Here is a 19995-nt window from a genome sequence, read left to right as displayed (position 1 = left end):
ATGTTGATTCTTCCAATCCAAGAACATGGTATATCTCTCCATCTATTTGTATCTTTAATTTCTTTCATCAGTGTCTTATAATTTTCTGCATACAGGTCTTTTGTCTCCTTAGGTAGGTTAATTCCTAGATATTTTATTCTTTTTGTTGCAGTGGTAAATGGGAGTGTTTTCTTGATTCCACTTTCAGATTTTTCATCATTAGTGTATAGGAATGCCAGAGATTTCTGTGCATTAATTTTCTATCCTGCTACTTTACCAAATTCATTGATTAGCTCTAGTAGTTTTCTGGTGGCATCTTTAGGATTCTCTATGTATAGTATCATGTCATCTGCAAAGAGTGACAGCTTTACTTCTTCTTTTCCGATTTGGATTCCTTTTATTTCCTTTTCTTCTCTGATTGCTGTGGCTAAAACTTCCAAAACTATGTTGAATAACAGTGGTGAGAGTGGGCAACCTTGTCTTATTCCTGATCTTAGTGGAAATGCTTTCAGTTTTTCACCATGGAGGACGATGCTGGCTGTGGGTTTGTCATATATGGCCTTTATTGTGTTGAGGAAAGTTCCCTCTATGCCTACTTTCTGCAGGATTTTTATCATAAATGGGTGTTGAATTTTGTCAAAAGCTTTCTCTGCATCTATTGAGATGATCATATGGTTTTTCTCCTTCAATTTGTTAATATGGTGTATCACGTTCATTGATTTGCGTATATTGAAGAATCCTTGCATTCCTGGAATAAACCCCACTTGATCATGGTGTATGATCCTTTTACTGTGCTGTTGGATTCTGTTTGCTAGTATTTTGTGGAGGATTTTTGCATCTATGTTCATCAGTGATATTGGCCTGTAGTTTTCTTTCTTTGTGACTTCCTTGTCTAGTTTTGGTATCAGGGTGATGGTGACCTCATACAATGAGTTTGGGAGTGTTCCTCCCTCTGCTATATTTTGGAAGAGTTTGAGAAGGATAGGTGTTAGCTCTTCTCTAAATGTTTGATAGAATTCGCCTGTGAAGCCATCTGGTCCTGGGCTTTTGTTTGTTGGAAGATTTTTAATCACAGTTTCCATTTCAGTGCTTGTGATTGGTCTGTTCATATTTTCTATTTCTTCCTGATTCAGTCTTGGCAGGTTGTGCCTTTCTAAGAATTTGTCCATTTCTTCCAGGTTGTCCATTTTATTGGCATAGAGTTGCTTGTAGTAATCTCTCATGATATTTTGTATTTCTGCAGTGTCAGTTGTTACATCTCCTTTTTCATTTCTAATTCTATTGATTTGAATCTTCTCCTTTTTTTTCTTCATGAGTCTGGCTAATGGTTTATCAATTTTGTTTATCTTCTTAAAGAACCAGCTTTTAGTTTTATTGATCTTTGCTATCATTTCCTTCATTTCTTTTTCATTTATTTCTGCTCTGATCTTTATGATTTCTTTTCTTCTGCTAACTTTGGGGGGTTTTTGTTCTTCTTTCTCTAATTTCTTTAGGTGCAAGGTTAGGTTGTTTATTCGAGATGCTCCTAGGTTGGGTGCATAAATGTTTACAATTGTTATATCTTCTTCTTGGATCGATCCCTTGATCATTATGTAGTGTCCTTCTTTGTCTCTTCTAATAGTCTTTATTTTAAAGTCTATTTTGTCTGATATGAGAATTGCTACTCCAGCTTTCTTTTGGTTTCCATTTGCATGGAATATCTTTTTCCATCCCCTTACTTTCAGTCTGTATGTGTCTCTAGGTCTGAAGTGGGTCTCTTGTAGACAGCCTATATATGGGTCTTGTTTTTGTATCCATTCAGCCAGTCTGTGTCTTTTGGTGGGAGCATTTAATCCATTTACATTTAAGGTAATTATCAATATGTATGTTCCTATTCCCATTTTCTGAATTGCTTTGGGTTTGTTATTGTAAGTCTTTTCCTTCTCTTGTGTTTCTTGTCTAGAGAAGTTTCTTTAGCATTTGTTGTAAAGCTGGTTTGGTGGTGCTGAACTCTCTCAGCTTTTGCTTGTCTGTAAAGGTTTTAATTTCTCCATCAAATCTGAATGGTATCCTTGCTGGGTAGAGTAATCTTGGTTGCAGGTTTTTCTCCTTCATCACTTTAAATATGCCCTGCCAGTCCCTTCTGGCTTGAAGAGTTTCTGCTGAAAGATCCGCTGTTAACCTTATGGGGATTCCCTTGTGTGTAATTTGTTGTTTTTCCCTTGCTGCTTTTAATATGTTTTCTTTGTATTTAATTTTTGACAGTTTGATTAATATGTATCTTGGCTTGTTTCTCCTTGGATTTATCCTGTATGGGACTCTCTGTGCTTCCTGGACTTGATTAACTATTTCCTTTCCCATATTAAGGAAGTTTTCAACTATAGTCTCTTCAAATATTTTCTCAGTCCCTTTCTTTTCTCTTCTTCTTCTGGAACCCCTATAATTTGAATGTTGGTGCATTTAATGTTGTCCCAGAGGTCTCTGAGACTGTCCTCAATTCTTTTCATTCTTTTTTCTTTATTCTGCTCTGCATTAGTTATTTCCACTGTTTTATCTTCCAGGTCACTTATCCGTTCTTCTGCCTCAGTTATTCTGCTATCCCATCTAGAGTATTTTTCATTTCATTTATTGTGTTGTTCATCATTGTTTGTTTCATCTTTAGTTCTTCTAGGTCCTTGTTAAATGTTTCTTGCATTTTGTCTATTCTGTTTCCAAGATTTTGGATCATCTTTACTATCAGTATTCTGAATTCTTTTTCGGGTACACTGCCTATTTCCTCTTCATTTGTTAGGTCTGGTGGGTTTTTATCTTGCTCCTTCATCTGCTGTGTGTTTTTCTGTCTTCTCATTTTGCTTATCTTACTGTGTTTGGGGTCTCCTTTTTGCAGGCTACATGTTCGTAGTTTCCGCTGTTTTTGATGTCTGTCTCCAGTGGCTAAGGTTGGTTCAGTGGGTTGTGTAGGCTTCCTGGTGACTAGTGCCTGTGTTGTGGTGGATGAGGCTGGATCTTATCTCTCTAGTGGGCAGGTCCACATCTGTTGGTGTGTTTTGGGGTGTCTGTGGCCTTATTATGATGTTAGACAGCTTCTCTGCTAATGGGTGGGGTTGTGTTCCTGTCTTGCTAGTTGTTTGGCATAGGATGTCCAGCACTGTAGCTTGCTGGTCGTTGAGTGAAGCTGGGTGCTGGTGTTGAGATGGAGATCTCTGGAAGATTTTCGCCATTTGATATTATGTGTAGCTGGGAGGCCTCTTGTGGACCAGTGTTCTGAAGTTGGCTCTCCCACCTCAGAGGCACAGCACTGACTCCTGGCTGCAGCACCAAGAGCCTTTCATCTATATGGCTCAGAATAAAAGGGAGAAAAAGTAGAAAGAAAGAGAGAGAGAGAGAGAGAGAGAGAGAGAGTGGGAGGGAGGAGGAAGATAAAATAAAATAATTAAAATAAGAAGAAAAAAATTTTTAAGTAACAAACAAAAAAAACGGACAGATAGAACCCTAGTACAAATGGTGAAAGCAAAGCTATACAGACAAAATCTCACACAGAAGAATACACATAGACACTCACAAAAAGAGGAAAAGGGGAAAAAATAATAAATGTTGCTCTCAAAGTCCACCTCCTCAATTTGGGATGATTCGTTGTCTATTCAGGTATTCCACAGATGCAGGGTACATCAAGTTGATTGTGGAGATTTAATCCGCTGCTCCTGAGGCTGCTGGGAGAGATTTCCCTTTGTCTTCTCTGTTCGCACAGCTCCCGGGGTTCAGCTTTGGATTTGGCCCCGCCTCTGCGTGTAGGTCGCTGGTGGGCATCTATTCTTCGCTCAGACAGGACGGGGTTAAAGGAGCAGTTGACTCGGGGGCTCTGGCGCACTCAGGCCGGGTGGAGGGAGGGGTGCGGATGCCGGGCGAGCCTGCAGCAGCAGAGGCTGGCAGGACGTTGCACCAACCTGAGGCGCGCCGTGCGTTCTCCCGGGGAAGTTGTCCCTGGATCCCGGGACCCTGGCAGTGGCGGGCTGCACAGGCTCTCGGGAGGGTAGGTGTGGATAGTGACCTGTGTCTGCACACAGGCTTCTTGGTGGCAGCAGCAGCAGCCTTAGCATCTCATGCCCGTCTCTGGGGTCCATGCTGTTAGCCGCGGCTCGCGCCCGTCTCTGGAGTTCCTTTAAGCAGTGCTCTTAATCCCCTCTCCTCATGCACCAGGAAACAAAGAGGGAAAAAAAAGTCTCTTGCCTCTTCGGCAGGTCCAGACTTTTCTCCGGACTCCCTCCCGGCTAGCCTTGGGGCACTAACCCCCTGCAGGCTGTGTTCAGGCCGCCAACCCCAGCCCTCTCCCTGCGCTCCAACCAAAGCCCGAGCCTCAGCTCCCAGCCCCGCCCGCCCTGGCAGGTGAGCAGACAAGCCTCTTGGGCTGGTGAGTACGGGTCGGCACCGATCCTCTGTGCGGGAATCTCTCCGCTTTGCCCTCCGCACCCCTGTTGCTGTGCTCTCCTCCGTGGCTCTGAAGCTTCCCCCCGCTCCCGCCACCCGCAGTCTCTGCCCGCGAAGGGGCTTCCTAGTGTGTGGAAACCTTTCCTCCTTCACAGCTCCCTCGCACTGGTGCAGGTCCCGTCCCTATTCTTTTGTCTCTGTTTATTCTTTTTTCTTTTGCCCTACCCAGGTACGTGGGGAGTTTCTTGCCTTTTGGGACGTGTGAGGTCTTCTGCCAGCATTCAGTAGGTGTTCTGTAGGAGTTGTTCCTCGTGTAGATGTATGTCTGGTGTATCTGTGGGGAGGAAGGTGACCTCTGCGTCTTACTCTTCTGCCATCTTCCCCCTCTCTCCAGGCTGCATTTCTATACACTAACAATGAACTATCAGAGAGAGAAATAAAGGAAACAATTCCATTTACTATCGCATCAGAAAGAATAAAATACCTAGGAATAATGCTTGGTAAACTGTAAGACACTGATGAAAGAAACTGAAGACAACACAAACAGATGGAAAGATATACCATGTTGGAAGAATTAACTGGAAGAATTAATATTATGAAAATGACCATACTACCCAAGGCAACCTACAGATTCAGTGCAATCCCTATCAAAATACCAATGGCATTTTTCACAGAACTAGAACAAATAATTTTAAAATTTGTATGGAAACACAAAAGACCCTGAATAGCCAAAACAATCTTGAGAAAGAAGAACAGAGTTGGAGAAATCACACTCTCTGATCAACACAGTATGGTCCTGGCACAAAAACAGACACATAGATCAATGGAACAGAATAGCCCAAAAATAAACCCATGCACTTGTGGTCAATTAGTCTAAAACAAAGGAGGCAAGTTTATACAATGGAGAAAAGACAGTCTCTTCAAGTAAGTGGTGCTGGGAAAACTGGACAGCTACATGTAAAAGAGTGAAATTAGAACATTCTCTAACACCATATACAAAAATAAACTCAAAATGAATTAAAGACTTAAATGTAAGACTGGATACTATGAAACTCCTAGAGGAAAACGTAGGCAGAACACTCTTTGACATAAATTGTAGCAATATTTTTTCAATATTTGCTTTCCTCTCCTAAAGCAAAGGAAATAAAAACAAGAATAAACAAATGGGACCTAATAAAACTTAAAAGCTTTTGCACAGCAAAGGAAACCATCAACAAAATGAAAAGACAACCTACTGAATGGGAGAAAATATTTGCAAATGATATGACCAATAAGGAATTAATATCCAGAATATATAAACCGCTCATAAAACAACATAAACAACCCAGTTGTTTAAAAATGCACAGAAGCCTTTCCCACGGTGACAACCTCCCCACGAGAACATACCTCTCACAAAGGATCTCCTTCATCCCTCTCCAGAAGAGGAGAAGAGGAAACACAAGAAGAAACACCTGGTGCAGAGCCCCAATTCCTATTTCATGGATGTGAAATGCCCAGGATGCTATAAAATCACCACCATGTTTAACCATCACAAACAGTAGTTTTGTGTGTTGGCTGCTCTACCATCCTCTGCCAGCCTACAGGAGGAAAAGCAAGGCTTGCAGAAGGATGCTCCTTCAGATGAAAGCAGCACTAAAAGCCCCTGGAATCAAGATGAAGAGGAAACCATCCCAATAAACACATTTTGGATTAAAAAAAAATGTGCAGAAGACCTAAGTAGACATTTTTCCAAAGAGGAAGTGCAGATGGTCAACAGGCATGTGAAAAGAGGTTCAACCTCACTAATTATTAGGGAAATGCAAATCAAAACCACAATGAGGTATCACCTCACATTGGTAAGAATGGCTATCATCAAAAACGCTACAATTAGTAAATGCTGGAGAAGGTGTGGAGAAAAGGGAAGCCCCCTACACTATTGGTGGGAATGTAAATTGATAGAGCCACTATGGAAAACAGTATGGAGGTTCCTTAAAAAACTAAAAATAGAGTTACCGTATGATCCAGTGATCTCCTGGACATATATCTGGACAAAATTATAATTGGAAAAGATACATGCACCCCAAGGTTCATTGCAGTAGCCAAGACATGGAAGCAACCTAAATGTCCATTGACAGATGAATGGATAAAAAAAGACGTGGTACATATATACAATGGAATATTACATAGCCATAAAAAAGAATGAAATAATGCCATTTGCAGCAATATGGATGGACCTAAAGATTATCATACTAAGTGAAGTAAGCCAGACAGAGAAAGACAAATATCATATGATAATGCCAAAATGTGGAATCTAAAAAAAAAAGATACAAATGTACATATTACAAAACAGAAATAGACCCACAGACATAGAAAGCAAACCCAAAGGGGAAAGAGGGGGAGGGATAAATTAGGAGTTTGGGATTAATGTATACACACTACTGTATGTAAAATAGCTAACCAACAAGGACCTACAGGAAACTATACTCAATATTTTGTAATAATATATAAAGGAAAAAATAATCTGAAAAAGAATATATATGTATAACTTCAGGTGCTATACACCTGAAACTAACACAATATTGTAAATCAACTATACTTCAATAAATTAAGACAAAAAAAGAATGAAATTTTGCCATTTGCAACAACATGTTGCACTTGGAGGGTATTATGCAAAGTGAAATAAGTCAGACAGAAGAAGACAAATACTGTATGATATCACTTATATGTGGAATCTAAAAAACAGCAAACTAGTGAATATAACAAAAAAGAAACAGACTCACAGATATAGAGAACAAACTAGCAGTTTCCAGAGGGAAGAGGGAAGGGGGGCAGGGCAATATAGGGATAGGGGATTAAGAGGTGCAAACTATAGGTATAAAGTAAGGTACAATGATATTATTGTACAGCACAGGGAACTTAGCCAATATTTTATAATAACTATAAATGAAGTATAACCTTTAAAAATTGTGAATCACTATATTGTATTATATTGTATATAATATTGTACATCAACTATACTTCAATAAAAAAAAAAAAAAGAATGACCAGGTAGTTCAGAAAAGCTTGAAAATACAGCCCATATGAGGAGAAAAATCAGTTGATAGAAACAGGCGTAAAGATAACACAAATGATAGAATTAGTAGGCAAAGATGTTAAAGCATATTCCATATCTTCAAGAAGGTAGAAGAAAGCATGAGAATATTAAGGGAAGACATGTAAAATATAAAAAAGAATCTATATGAAAAATAGTGTTTGAGAAGAAAAATATACTCAATGTATAAATGACAGATTAGACACTGCAGAAGAAAAAGTAGTGAACTATAAGATATATCAATAGAAACCATCTAAAAACTACTAGAAACAAATGAACAGAGTGTCCGTGAGTGCTGGGATGTCAAGCAGCCTGATACATGTGTAACTGGAGCCCCCAGAAGAGAGGGGAGGGCAGAAAAAGTTTTGAGGAAGTAACAGCCAAGATATTTTCAAGTTTGATTAAAACTATAAACCCACAGATCCCAGAATCTCAAACACAAGAAAAATGGTGAAAACTATACCACAGCACATCATAATCACTCACTTCTCACTACGCACAGGTGCTTGGCATTTGAGAGAAAAAGCAGCCTCCTATTGAGAGCCACAGGAAAAGCCAGGTGTTGCAGGGCAGAGTCAGGCTTCAGGCTTCAGGTCTGCTAGGAGGTAGAGGGAAGTAAGCCAGGTGATTGGCATATGGGGTCCAGAGGGCATTATGAGAAAGATTTAAAGAGGAGATTGGCCAAGGAAGAAAAAACCCACAGCAGAATGGACGAGGACAGGAGAAAAAAAGTCTGTGGCCCATTTTAACAGTGGGTATACCTATTATACCTGGGAGATTGGGCTAGCTTTAAGTTTTCCAAGGACTTCTTGCTGTTCCCAGAAGCTTTTATTTGTTCAGGACAACACATTCCTCCTTCTGGTAAATGCTCCTTCTAACCAGGTGTGTCATGTCAGAATCATAACTTTTCACAAACCCCATCTTCTTGATCACTGTGATTCAGACAGTGGGTGAGGAGCTGATGCAAGCTAGACCGCTTGTAGCCCTTCCCTGGGAGCTTTGCCATTAGGAGCAGAGATGCCAGGTCTCATGCCCTTTTCAGTGGCAGAACTGAAGATATGGCCTGCGAATTGCTACTGGCTATGTGTCCTGACTTAGGAAGAAAGCTAGTCAGGGAGAGTAAAGCTAACTGAGGGAGGCCTGCTGGCATTCCAGTCACTTTCAGTCATCTCTGAAGCCCTCTGCACCCTGGCCCTTCCCATGCTTTGGTTATGTGAACCGCTGAATCACCGTATTTGCCTATGTTAGTGCAACCGGTATGTTGAACATGCAGGAAACATCAGGGGATAAACACAGCCACTTTCATTGGTGTCTCTCTGTCCCCATAAGACGTTTTCAGTGTGGGAGGTCCAGAGAACTTTTTGGTACCTCTGAGGTAATAGAAATCCCATGGTCACATTGAATCACCAATTCCAAAATTAGTGTCCTGCCTTATGGCAATGGTCATAGCTTTCTGTTTGTTCAGAGCTGCAGTGACTTCCCCTCCCTGCACAGGGCTTAGAACCAGCGGTGCCGACCCAGGGAGGGGATGTGCCCTGCTTGTCCTCCTCCTTCCACTCGTCCCCCAGTTGCTGGCTGCGGTTTTGGACCTCTCTGGAGTTGGTGGGGAAAGGAGAGGGAATGAGCAGAGAAGACACAAGATAGTGTCAGCACTCCCTGAACTGGCAAGTGTGTAAAGCTGACCCTTGTGGGGTTCTCTTGTAGACATTTTGGAGACCCCTCCATCTGGGGACCTCTCCTCTGTAGGTCTCCTGATATGGGCAATGCACTCACCAAAGCCTTGTCACTCACTCCTTCTGTAGCTCCTGGGACTCCTGGTGTCTGCTCTTGATTCTGTCTGCTGAGGACCCTTCAGCCTGCTGGATACATCTTTAGGAAAGGACCTAAAACAACCCAAACTAGCTTATTCATGCATCATTTTCTGCAACAAATTCTGGGAGTGCAGGCCAGTTGCCATGCAGCTCTATCCTTTGCAGCCAGTGCATCTTGTGTCCTTTATGTTTCTCAGGTAGAATTCAGACACCTGGCAGTCCACTGTATTCCCCATTCTTTAAGGGTCATGTTAAGCTTTTCTCACCAGGCTTGAGTAAGAGCCAAGTACTACCCATTTTTCCCCTGCAGGAAGGTGGAGTTCATAACACTGCTGTCTCCAAAGAAATTCTTCAAGTCCTCTCTCCCTTAATGTCTCACAACCAGTTCCTTTTATATTTGATGTTGGGAGAGCTTTTAGAATGATGTAACAAGTTTTCAGATATTTCCTTGGAAAATCTGCATCCTAGTCTAGCACCTCACTTCAGTGTCTGAAACTTATCATCCTAGAGGCTTGGCTGAAACTGTCTTAGCATCTTAGCATCCTGTTGGATTTATGACCACTGTAACCAAATAATCCTGATAAGAACAGTTAACAAATATTTATTAAGTATGCAGCCACAAAAGAAAAACGCCTCCAGCCCTCTGCCAGTGTAGGACAGAGTTTACAAACTGTTAGCCTGCTGCCTGAATCCTGTCCATGGACATACTTTGGGTGATCCTCATAATCTTTCATTTTTTCTTGAATCTAGTGCCAGTATTTACAAATAGAGGAATTTTAACTTCTGGAATTTAAGATCTAGATTCCTGGCTTTAAAAAAACAGAAGATGTGGGGGCTTCCCCGGTGGCGCAGTGGTTGAGAGTCCGCCTGCCGATGTAGAGGACGCGGGTTCGTGCCCCGCTCCGGGAGGATCCCACATGCCACGGAGCGGCTGGGCCCGTGAGCCATGGCCGCTGGGCCTGCGCGTCCGCAGCCTGTGCTTCGCAACGGGAGAGGCCACAGCAGTGGGAGGCCCGCGTACCGCAAAAATAAAAACAGAAAATGTGGCGACGCTGGGACTGCATTGCTGCCTGGCATAGTTAGCTGGAGGTGGTGGAGGCTGCCCCCTTTGACAGGAGGGACTCCATTCCCTCTTGGCTCTGTGACCTGAAGCCAATGTCAGTTGCCATTTATCATCATTGGGCTCATGCAGTTACCTTTTCTTAAATTAAGGACTAAAGTGAAATATTCCTGGTACTCCTGTTTCTTAACAAAAGAGAAAAAAAAATAGATAGTCCAAAAGAGCCATGGAAGGGAGAGACATAATTTATTTAGAGATACAAAGTATTCTTATGTGTTTAATGTGCAGTTAGTGTGTTTGTGTACGTGTGTGTGTAAAAGACAACTTAAGATGCCATTGGAAAATAACCCATAAATATAATCATGGTCACTATACAAAAATATGTGGTGAGAAAAAGACATTTCAACAGGATTTGTTTTTAGTGCAACTAAAATAAGTTGTGTGATTTGCTGCAGGAGGGCATTACATTCTCCCACTTCCCTGGCTTATGTTATGTTCTTACTTGGCCCCTGATGTTTCAGTTTGCAGCAAGGGGAAAATATTCTCTGGCCTCTCTGCAGGGAATCAGCCAAAATGTGGATTCATTGTATATCCAAGGGGGTCTTAGCTCAGATCTGAGAAGGAGTAACAGGATAGTTTCCCCAAGGCTATGGCCACTTGGAGAAAAAGCAACAGGTGTTGGCAAGTTAATGAGGTTTTCTTTTTCATGGAATGATAAGATAGGATTGTTGAAAGAGTATTCAACTTTGAAACTAACTCTTTTGGCAAATTTTGTTTTCAGTTTATTTTTTAAATTGAAACCTTATTGATTTTTATAAGTTCCTGTTAAGCAAAGTCTGTTATCCATTTATCTGAATTAGAGCAAAACCAGAATTATTTTGAGGAAAGGCTTTCACTTGCCCAAGTATATTCTCTTAGGAAGCAAGCCTTCTGTTGAGTTGTGTGTTGGAATTGTTATATCTTCAGTTTTAAGAAGAGGAATTATTCTCTCCCTGCAGCTCTGCTGCTTATGAAAGTGTGCAGTCTGGCCTTAATTGGCCTTGCAGAGTGGCTCCTGTGAGGTTCTTGTCAGTGTGTGTAATTTCCCTCTTTTTGCCATTCATTGTTTATTAAAGACCGAGTTCTTTGAAAGCTGTGCTGCATGGCCTTTTCCAAACAGTTGTTTGGTCTTGGTATTGGGTTTTACCCTCAGATTAAGCGAGGCCAACTAACTACATTCCTAGACCACCTTATTTTGGCACAGCTACTTTACACACACACACACACACACACACACACACACACACACACACTTTGCAATCATTGAATAAAGCTATATGAAACAATCTTATGACACTTCCTGTCATTTCTTTATACAAATATTTTTGAGGACACAGAGGAAACTTCCCTAAATTCTTAGTATCAGGAAGAGCTGGGGGTTGGGGAGGGGGGTGGGATGAATTGGGAGATTGGGATTGACATGTATACACTAATATGTATAAAATAGATAACTAATAAGAACCTGCTGTATAAAAAAAATAAAATAAAATTGCAAATCAAAAAAAAAAAGGAAGAGCTGGGATTCTCCTGGTTTATATTATGGACACTGTAAACCATTAAAACAGTGCGTTGCCTTTAGTTTTTAGCTGTGATGAAACCTTGGGGATATATCTGTAATCCTCTTCCAGCAAGCACATAAAACCTTAGGACAACCACTTTTGGTATTCTTATCCTGGCTGCTTTTTACTATTTTTCCTATGCTGATTTCCCCTTTGCCTACAAGATTTTTAAAAAGATTTCTTCTTTTTAAAAATCTTGTACTTCAGGGCTTCCCTGGTGGCGCAGTGGTTGAGAGTCCGCCTGCTGATGCAGGGGACACGGGGTCATGCCCTGGTCCGGGAAGATCCCACATGCCGCAGAGTGGCTGGGCCCGTGAGCCACGGCTGCTGAGCCTGCGCGTCCGGAGCCTGTGCTCCGCAACGGGAGAGGCCACAACAGTGAGAGGCCCGCGTACCACAAAAAAAAAAAAAAAAAATCTTGTACTTCAGAAAATTTTGTAAAACTGCTTCAACTTTGTTTTAGAATGAGGGAAGATATAGAGAAATTAAGTACAATATCAATGATTTATCATTTGTTGCAAACATATTACCAATTTGTTTTTAGATTTCATTTTAAATTTCCTGTCCTTTATGAAATCAGGTCTATCGCTTCTTTGTGATTGTCATGAAGAGGATCATTGCCATGGATTTGAGCACCCCTTGCTACCATATTTTTATCCCATAGTTAACATGACTGATTCAACATAAATCTTAGAGCTTATAGCTTAGAGGAAGCAGAGGTTACTTCTGACACTCTTACTTCTCCAAGGGTCCCATTTAGTGGCTAAATTTCAGTTTCAAGTACCACATTTGAACAGGAGGACAGTTATATGTCAGCATAGGAGTGGTTGGCCTATAAGGCCTGGGAAATACCTGGCATTGAGCCTGGTCCTTCACAAGACAGGTGTTCAGCAAGAGTTTGGTGACTTAAATTTACTTGCGGCTTATGTGTTTGGATCTGGAAGCAGTTGCCCGCCCTTGTGGTCTGGGTCTGGGTTGGGGAGTGGAATCTACTAGTGTCAGTAGTGGCTTGACACCAGTGACATTTTCTGCTTTGTTTTTCTTTTTCAGAATATGATCGGTTGGGCTTCCTCCTGAAGTTGGACTCTAAACTGTGAGTAGAATGAGACAGTTCCTTGACTCTGTTGTAGAGAGGTCTGAGAGCTGGGGGCCAACCTCCAAGGGCCAGCTCTCATCACACCTGTGGTTGTTGGTGGATCCCTGGGGCCTCTGTCCTCAGTCTGTCAGCTGAAGCTTAGAGCACATTACAGTCTGCAGGGGCCTGGAGAGGATGAGACTGTGGGTGCAAACATAAGGCCTTAGATTTGGCTGGCACAGGAAGCTTGTTACAGAAGGAGCTCCTGCCAGGAGTTTGAAGGACAAGGAGGAAAGGCTTCTGCTGCAGAGTGGAGGATGATGGAGTCACAGCAGGAGGCATTGCAAAGCCTTTCAAAGATGCTCTGCAGCCAGGCAGGCAAAGCCTTCTGTGCTCAGGCTTCCTGCATGCTTTAACTCCTGTCTCTCTCCCACAGGTCGATCCTCCCTTTCCCTTCTACTCTTCTATATGTTTTTTATCTGTGTCTGAAATCCCCTTTCCTTGCATGTCCACTAGGAAAACTTAAAGTCCACCTCCTTCCTATACAGATTTAATTGTCTCTTCCTCTGCTTCCTGTGAATTTTCTACCTCTGACACCCATTATCTCATTATACTATAATTAACTGTGTAATAGTTATTAATTTATTAAGAGCACAGGCTCGGAACCAGGCCATGCTTGGTTCAAATCCCAGATTTCCATTTACTTTCTTTGTGATTTGGGGCAGACCACTTAACCACTCTGAACCTCACTTTCACCTGTAACATGAGGACATCAGTATATCTACCTCACAGGGTCATTGTAAGGATTGAAATGAAATGGTGAATTTATGGAGGCTTTCAGATAGGTATCTAATTCTTTCAGAGTCCTTCCCTGTCCTGGCCCTCTTGGTCTCCCTAGCACCTAGGCAGCGCTGCCATATGTTTGTTAGGTGCTCAGTAAACACTGAATTCATGGCTGCATGGATGGCTGCATGGCTGCACGGATGACAGGTGGATGCCTGTGTGCTTCCCTCATAAGACTGGGTTTCCTGGAGATTGGGCTCTATCCAGTCTGCATTCGTGCCCTGCACAGGACCCCTCACGTGGTGGATGTGCAGGAAATGGTTGCAGAACTGCCTGTGGCTCCTTTCTGTGGTTAGTCATCTTTGTACACCTCTGCCCCTGTCCTGTACCAGACAGACGTGAAAGATCAGAATTGTGTCTCTTTCTTTCCTCTCTTGCATGAGACCTTGACCACAGCTGCTTCTGATAGTGACGGCTGCACCTACATACGAGGCATCAAACCCAGGGTTATTTGGCTTTCCCACTGAATCGTCTGGCATCTAGCCCCTTTTCCTGGCAACTGGCTTCTTGGCTCTGGTGCCTCATACTATGAGTTCAGGTGTTGTAATTCCCCCAGCTTTTATACATCATGGAGGCAGCCATGAGGGAAGAACAGTTTCTTCTATATACCAAGCTAGTATAGACATGTCAGTCACATGTTAACATCTAGGGAATGGGGCTTGATTATGCTGGAAATCCACAGGCTTCTTCCTTAGAAAATTCTTAATTTAGTGCTCTGGGCAAAAAACAAATCAAGCATAAGCTATAAGCAAGTGAAATGCCTCCAGAACAGAAGAGATGTAGTAATTTACCAAGTTGAATCACATTGATGAACAAAAGACATGTTATCCAGGACACGTTAACTATACTATTTAAACTGTCTTCAGCAGTGTAAGGAGGGGAATTAAGAGGACACTCCTGCCCTGCTGACCTGACAGTTGGGTGGTACGTAGTAAGCTGTTGTATAGCTTTCTTTTGTGTACCAGACCAGTTCCATAAAACATTTGAGTCAACTTGGTCTTTAGCCTGGGAAACTGGCTTGGCTTCATTATATTTAACTCACAATTTAAGGTATAAGCTAGAACTTTCCTGCCTCTTACTGTAAAAACTTTTCTAATCCAATGCTATCTTCAGAACAAAGCACAGATACATGGGAAAGGTTTTTACCTGCTTCCAGGGAGAAGTGTCCAAGTTAAGGATCCTGGGTTTTGGAGGTAATTCCTTAGCAATATTCAGATCTCCCCTTATGAAGTCTTTCTCTGTTGTGTTGTGTTCTATTTCTGATGTACAGGAAAGGACCTGAACTTGGAACAGAACTGGATTTGAATTCTGCCCCTTCTGCTTAGAATTATATGACCTTGGATAATTCATTTTGGCTCTCCGAATCACAGTTTTCCTTTATGAAAAACGTAGATAATAATACCCATTTCCTAAGGTTTTTATGAAGAATAAAAGAAAGCATTCTATGAGTAAATATACAAATGTAGGAATTTCTCTTTGTTTATCTTGATTGGATTAATTTAGCGTCTATAGTATATGAATTCATATGTTCTGGAAAATTTTTAGCCATTATCTCTTTAAATTTTGCCTCTGCCCCATTCTCTCTCTGCTCCTCCTCTGAAACTCTGATTCAGTGTAAGACTTTCTCATTCTAGCCTCCAGGTCTACTAACTTCCACATTTTCCATCTTTTGATCCTTTCTGCATTGAACTGGAACCCCAAAGGACTCAACTTAAGGATAAACTAGAACTAAACCTGTACCTCTAAATCAGGACTGCAGGAAACATTCCCAGAGCTCTGAGCAGATCAGGGCAGTAAGTCAATAAAAAAGAAACGCTTGATACTCACAGCCAGGGCTTTCATCACTCAGGTGATCCACGGACTTCAAGCTATGAACTCCGTCCAAGGTCTTCCAGACTGGCAGTGCCTCCAAGCTCCTGGCAGAAGCAATTGCAGTCCCTCTCTGGAGGAAGACATGAATTCCTCACAGATAACTTTTCAAGGGAATGAATAGCTCACAGGAAAAACTACTAAGCACATAAGAAAACAAGACTCCATTAGAGAGAACCATGAACAACAGACAACAGAGGGGTACCCACAAAGACTTCTGAATTTGGAATTACCAGACACAGTTTAAAAAGCAATTAGATAGATTGGTTCAAGATGGCAGAGTAGAAGGACGTGCTCTCACTCCCTCCTGCGAGAGCACCGGAATCACAACTAACTGCTGAACAATCATCGACAGGGAGACACTGGAACTCACCATAAAAGATACCCCATATCCAAAGACAAAGGAGAAGCCACAATGAGATGGTAGGAGGGGCGCAATCACAATAAAGTCAAATCCCATAACTGCTGGGTGAGTGACTCACAAACTGGAGAACACTTATACCACAGAAGTCCACCCACTGGAATGAAGGTTCTGAGCCCCACGTCAGGCATCTGAACCTGGGGTCCGGCAACGGGAGGACGAATTCCTAGAGAATTAGACTTTGAAGGCTAGTGGGATTTGATTGCAGGATTTCGACAGCACTGGGGGAAATGGAGACTCCATTCTTGGAGGGCACACACAAAGTAGTGTGCACATCAGGACTCAGGGGTAGGAGCGGTGAACCCATAGGAGACTGAACCAAACCTACCTGCTGGTGTTGAAGGGTCTGCTGCAGAGGCGGGGGCTGGCTTGGCTCACCGTGGGGACAAGGACATTGGCAGCAGAAGTTCAGGGAAGTACTCTCTGGCGTGAGCCTTCCCAGAGTCCACCATTAGCCCCACCAAAGAGCCCGGGTAGGCTCCAGTGTTGGATCGCCTCAGACCAAACAACCAAAAGGGAGGGAACCCAGCTCCACCCATCAGCAGACAAGCAGATTAAAGTTTTACTGAGCTCAGCCCAGCAGAGCAACAGCCAGCTCTACCCACCACCAGTCCCCCCCATCAGGAAACTTGCACAAGCCTCTTAGTTAGGCTCATCCACCAGAGGGCAGACAGCAGAAGCAAGAACTACAGTTCTGCAGCCTGTGGAACAAAAACCACATTCACAGAAAAATAAACAAGATGAAAAGGCAGAGGACTATGTACCAGATGAAGGAACAAGATAAAACCCCGAGAAAAACAACTAAATGAAGTGGAGATAGGCAACCTTCCAGAAAAAGAATACAGAATAATGATAGTGAAGAAGATCCAGGACCTCGGAAAAGGAATACAGGCAAAGATCGAGAATATGAAAGAAATGTTTAACAAAGACCTAGAAGAATTAAAGAACAAACAAAGATGAACAATACAATAACTGAAATGAAAACTACACTAGAAGGAATCAATAGCAGAATAACTGAGGCAGAAGAACCGATAAGTGACCTGGAAGACAAAATGGTGGTATTCACTGCTGCGGAACAGAATAAAGAGAAAAGAATGAAAAGAAATGAAGACAGCCTAAGAGACCTCTGGGACAACATTAAATGCAACAACATCGCATTATAGGGGTCCCAGAAGGAGAAGAGAGAGAGAAAGAACCCGAGAAAATATTTGAAGAGATTATAGTCAAAAACTTCCCCTAACATGGGAAAGGAAATAGCCACCCAAGTCCAAGAAGTGCAGACAGTCCCAGGCAGGATAAACCCAAGGAGAAACATGCCGAGCCGCATAGTAATCAAATTGGCAAAAATTAAAGACAAAGAAAAATTATTGAAAGCAGCAAGGGAAAAACGACAAATAACATACAAGGGAACTTCCATAAGGTTAACAGCTGATTTTTCAGTAGAAACTCTACAAGCCAGAAGGGAGTGGCATGACATATTTAAAGTGATAAAAGGGAAGAACCTACAACAAAGATTACTGTACCCGGCAAGGATCTCATTCCGATTCAATGGAGAAATCAAAAGCTTTACAAACAAGCAAAAGCTAAGAGATTTCGGCACCACCAAGCCAGCTCTACAACAAATGCTAAAGGAACTGCTCTAAATGGGAAACACAAGAGAAGAAAAGGACCTACAAAAACAAACCCAAAACAATTAAGAAAATGGTAATAGGAACATACATATCTATAATTACCTTAATCATGAAAGGATTAAATGCTCCAACCAAAAGACACAGGCTCGCTGAATGGATACAAAAATAAAACCCATCAATATGCTGTCTACAAGAGACCCACTTCAGACCTAGGACACATACAGACTGAAAGTGAGGGGATGGAAAAAGATATTCCATGCAAATGGAAATCAAAAGAAAGCTGGAGTAGCAATACTCATATCAGATAAAATAGACTTTAAAACAAAGAATGTTACAAGAGACAAGGAAGGACACTACATAATGATCAAGGGATCAATCCAAGAAGAAGATATAAAAATTATACATATATATGCACCCAACATAGGAGCACCTCAATACGTAAGGCTACTGCTAACAGCTATAAAAGAGGAAATCGACAGTAACACAATAATAGTGGGGGACTTTAACACCTCACTTACACCAATGGACAGATCATCCAAACAGAAAATTAATAAGGAAACACAAGCTTTAAATGACACAATAGAGCAGATAGATTTAATTGATATTTATATGACATTCCTTCTGAAAACAGCAGATTACACTTTCTTCTCAAGTGCGCACGGAACATTCTCCAGGATAGATCACATCTTGGGTCACAAATCAAGCCTCAATAAATTTAAGAAAATTCAAATCATATAAAGCATCTTTTCTGACCACAATGCTATGAGATTAGAAATCAATTACAGGGAAAAAAACGTAAAAAACACAAACACATGAAGGCTAAACAGTATGTTACTAAATAACCAAGAGATCACTGAAGAAATCAAAGAGGAAATCAAAAAATACCTAGAGACGAATGACGATGAAAACATGACGATCCAAAACCTATGGGATGCAGCAAGAGCAGTTCTAAGAGGGAAGTTTATAGCTATACAAGCCTACCTCAAGAAAAAAGAAAAATCTCAAATAAACAATCTAACCTTACACCTAAAACAGCTAGAGAAAGAAGAACCAACAGAACCCAAAGTTAGTAGAAGGAAAGAAATCATAAAGATCAGAGCAGAAATAAATGAAATAGAAACAAAGAAAACAGTAGCAAAGATCAATAAAAGTAAAATCTGGTTCTTTGAGAAGATAAACAAAATTGATAAACCATTAGCCAGACTCATCAAGAAAAAGAGGGAGAGGACTCAAATCAATAAAATTCGAAAGAAAAAGGAGAAGTTACAACAGACACCACAGAAATACAAAGCATCCTAAGAGACTACTACAAGCAACTCTATGCCAATAAAATGGACAACCTGGAAGGAATGGAAAATTCTTGGAAAGGTATAACCTTCCAAGACTGAACCAGGAGAAATAGAAAATATGAATAGACCTATCACAAGTAATGAAACTGAAACTGTGATTAAAAATCTTCCAACAAACAAAAGTCCAGGACCAGATGGCTTCACAGGTGAATTCGATCAAACATTGAGAGAAGAGCTAACACCCATCCTTCTCAAACTCTTCCAAAAAATTGCATGGAAGGAACACTCCCAAACTCATTCTATGAGGCCACCATCACCCTGATACCAAAACCAGACAAAGATACTACAAAAAAAGAAAATGACAGACCAATATCACTGATGAACATAGACGCAAAAATCCTCAGCAAAATATTAGCAAACAGAATCCAACAACACATTAAAAGGATCATACACCATGATCAAGTGGTATTTATCCCAGGGATGCAAGGATTCTTCAATATACGCAAATCAATCAATGTGATACACCATATTAACAAATTGAAGAATAAAAACCATATGATCATCTCAATAGATGCAGAAGAAGCTTTTGACAAAATTCAACACCCACTTATTATAAAAACTCTCTGGAAAGTGGGCATAGAGGGAACCTACCTCAACATAATAAAGGCCATATACGACAGACAAACCCACAGCAAACATCATTCTCAGTGGTGAAAAACTGAAAGCATTTTCTCTAAGATCAGGAACAAGACACGGATGTCCACTCTCGCTGCTATTACTCAACATAGTTTTGGAAGTCCTAGCCATGGCAATCAGAAAAGAAAAAGAAATAAAAAGAATCCAAATTGGAAAAGAAGAAGTAAAACTGTCACTGTTTGCAGGTGACATGATACTATACGTAGGGATTCCTAAAGGTGCCACCAGAAAACTACTAGAGCTAATCAA

General features: G+C 41.4%; 1 protein-coding gene and 1 pseudogene across 7 annotated transcripts in view; both read left to right on the top strand.

The window, feature by feature from the left end:
* ST3GAL3 (ST3 beta-galactoside alpha-2,3-sialyltransferase 3) overlaps positions 1–19995 on the top strand; it is a 236812-nt gene that overhangs the window by 119402 nt on the left and 97415 nt on the right. For all 7 annotated transcript variants that reach the window (XM_033867828.2, XM_033867824.2, XM_073790892.1 and 4 more), the window contains one exon: positions 12973–13015. In XM_033867828.2, coding sequence (XP_033723719.1) covers positions 12973–13015 — 43 coding nt within the window. The remainder of the gene's footprint in view (positions 1–12972; positions 13016–19995) is intronic.
* On the top strand, positions 5727–6019 carry LOC101335196 (small ribosomal subunit protein eS27-like; annotated as a pseudogene).

This window comes from Tursiops truncatus, chromosome 1 (genome assembly GCF_011762595.2).
Source record: "Tursiops truncatus isolate mTurTru1 chromosome 1, mTurTru1.mat.Y, whole genome shotgun sequence".
Taxonomy (NCBI): Eukaryota; Metazoa; Chordata; class Mammalia; order Artiodactyla; family Delphinidae; genus Tursiops; species Tursiops truncatus.
Note: the sequence above shows the minus strand (reverse complement) of the source record. Positions and strands in the feature narration are given on the sequence as shown.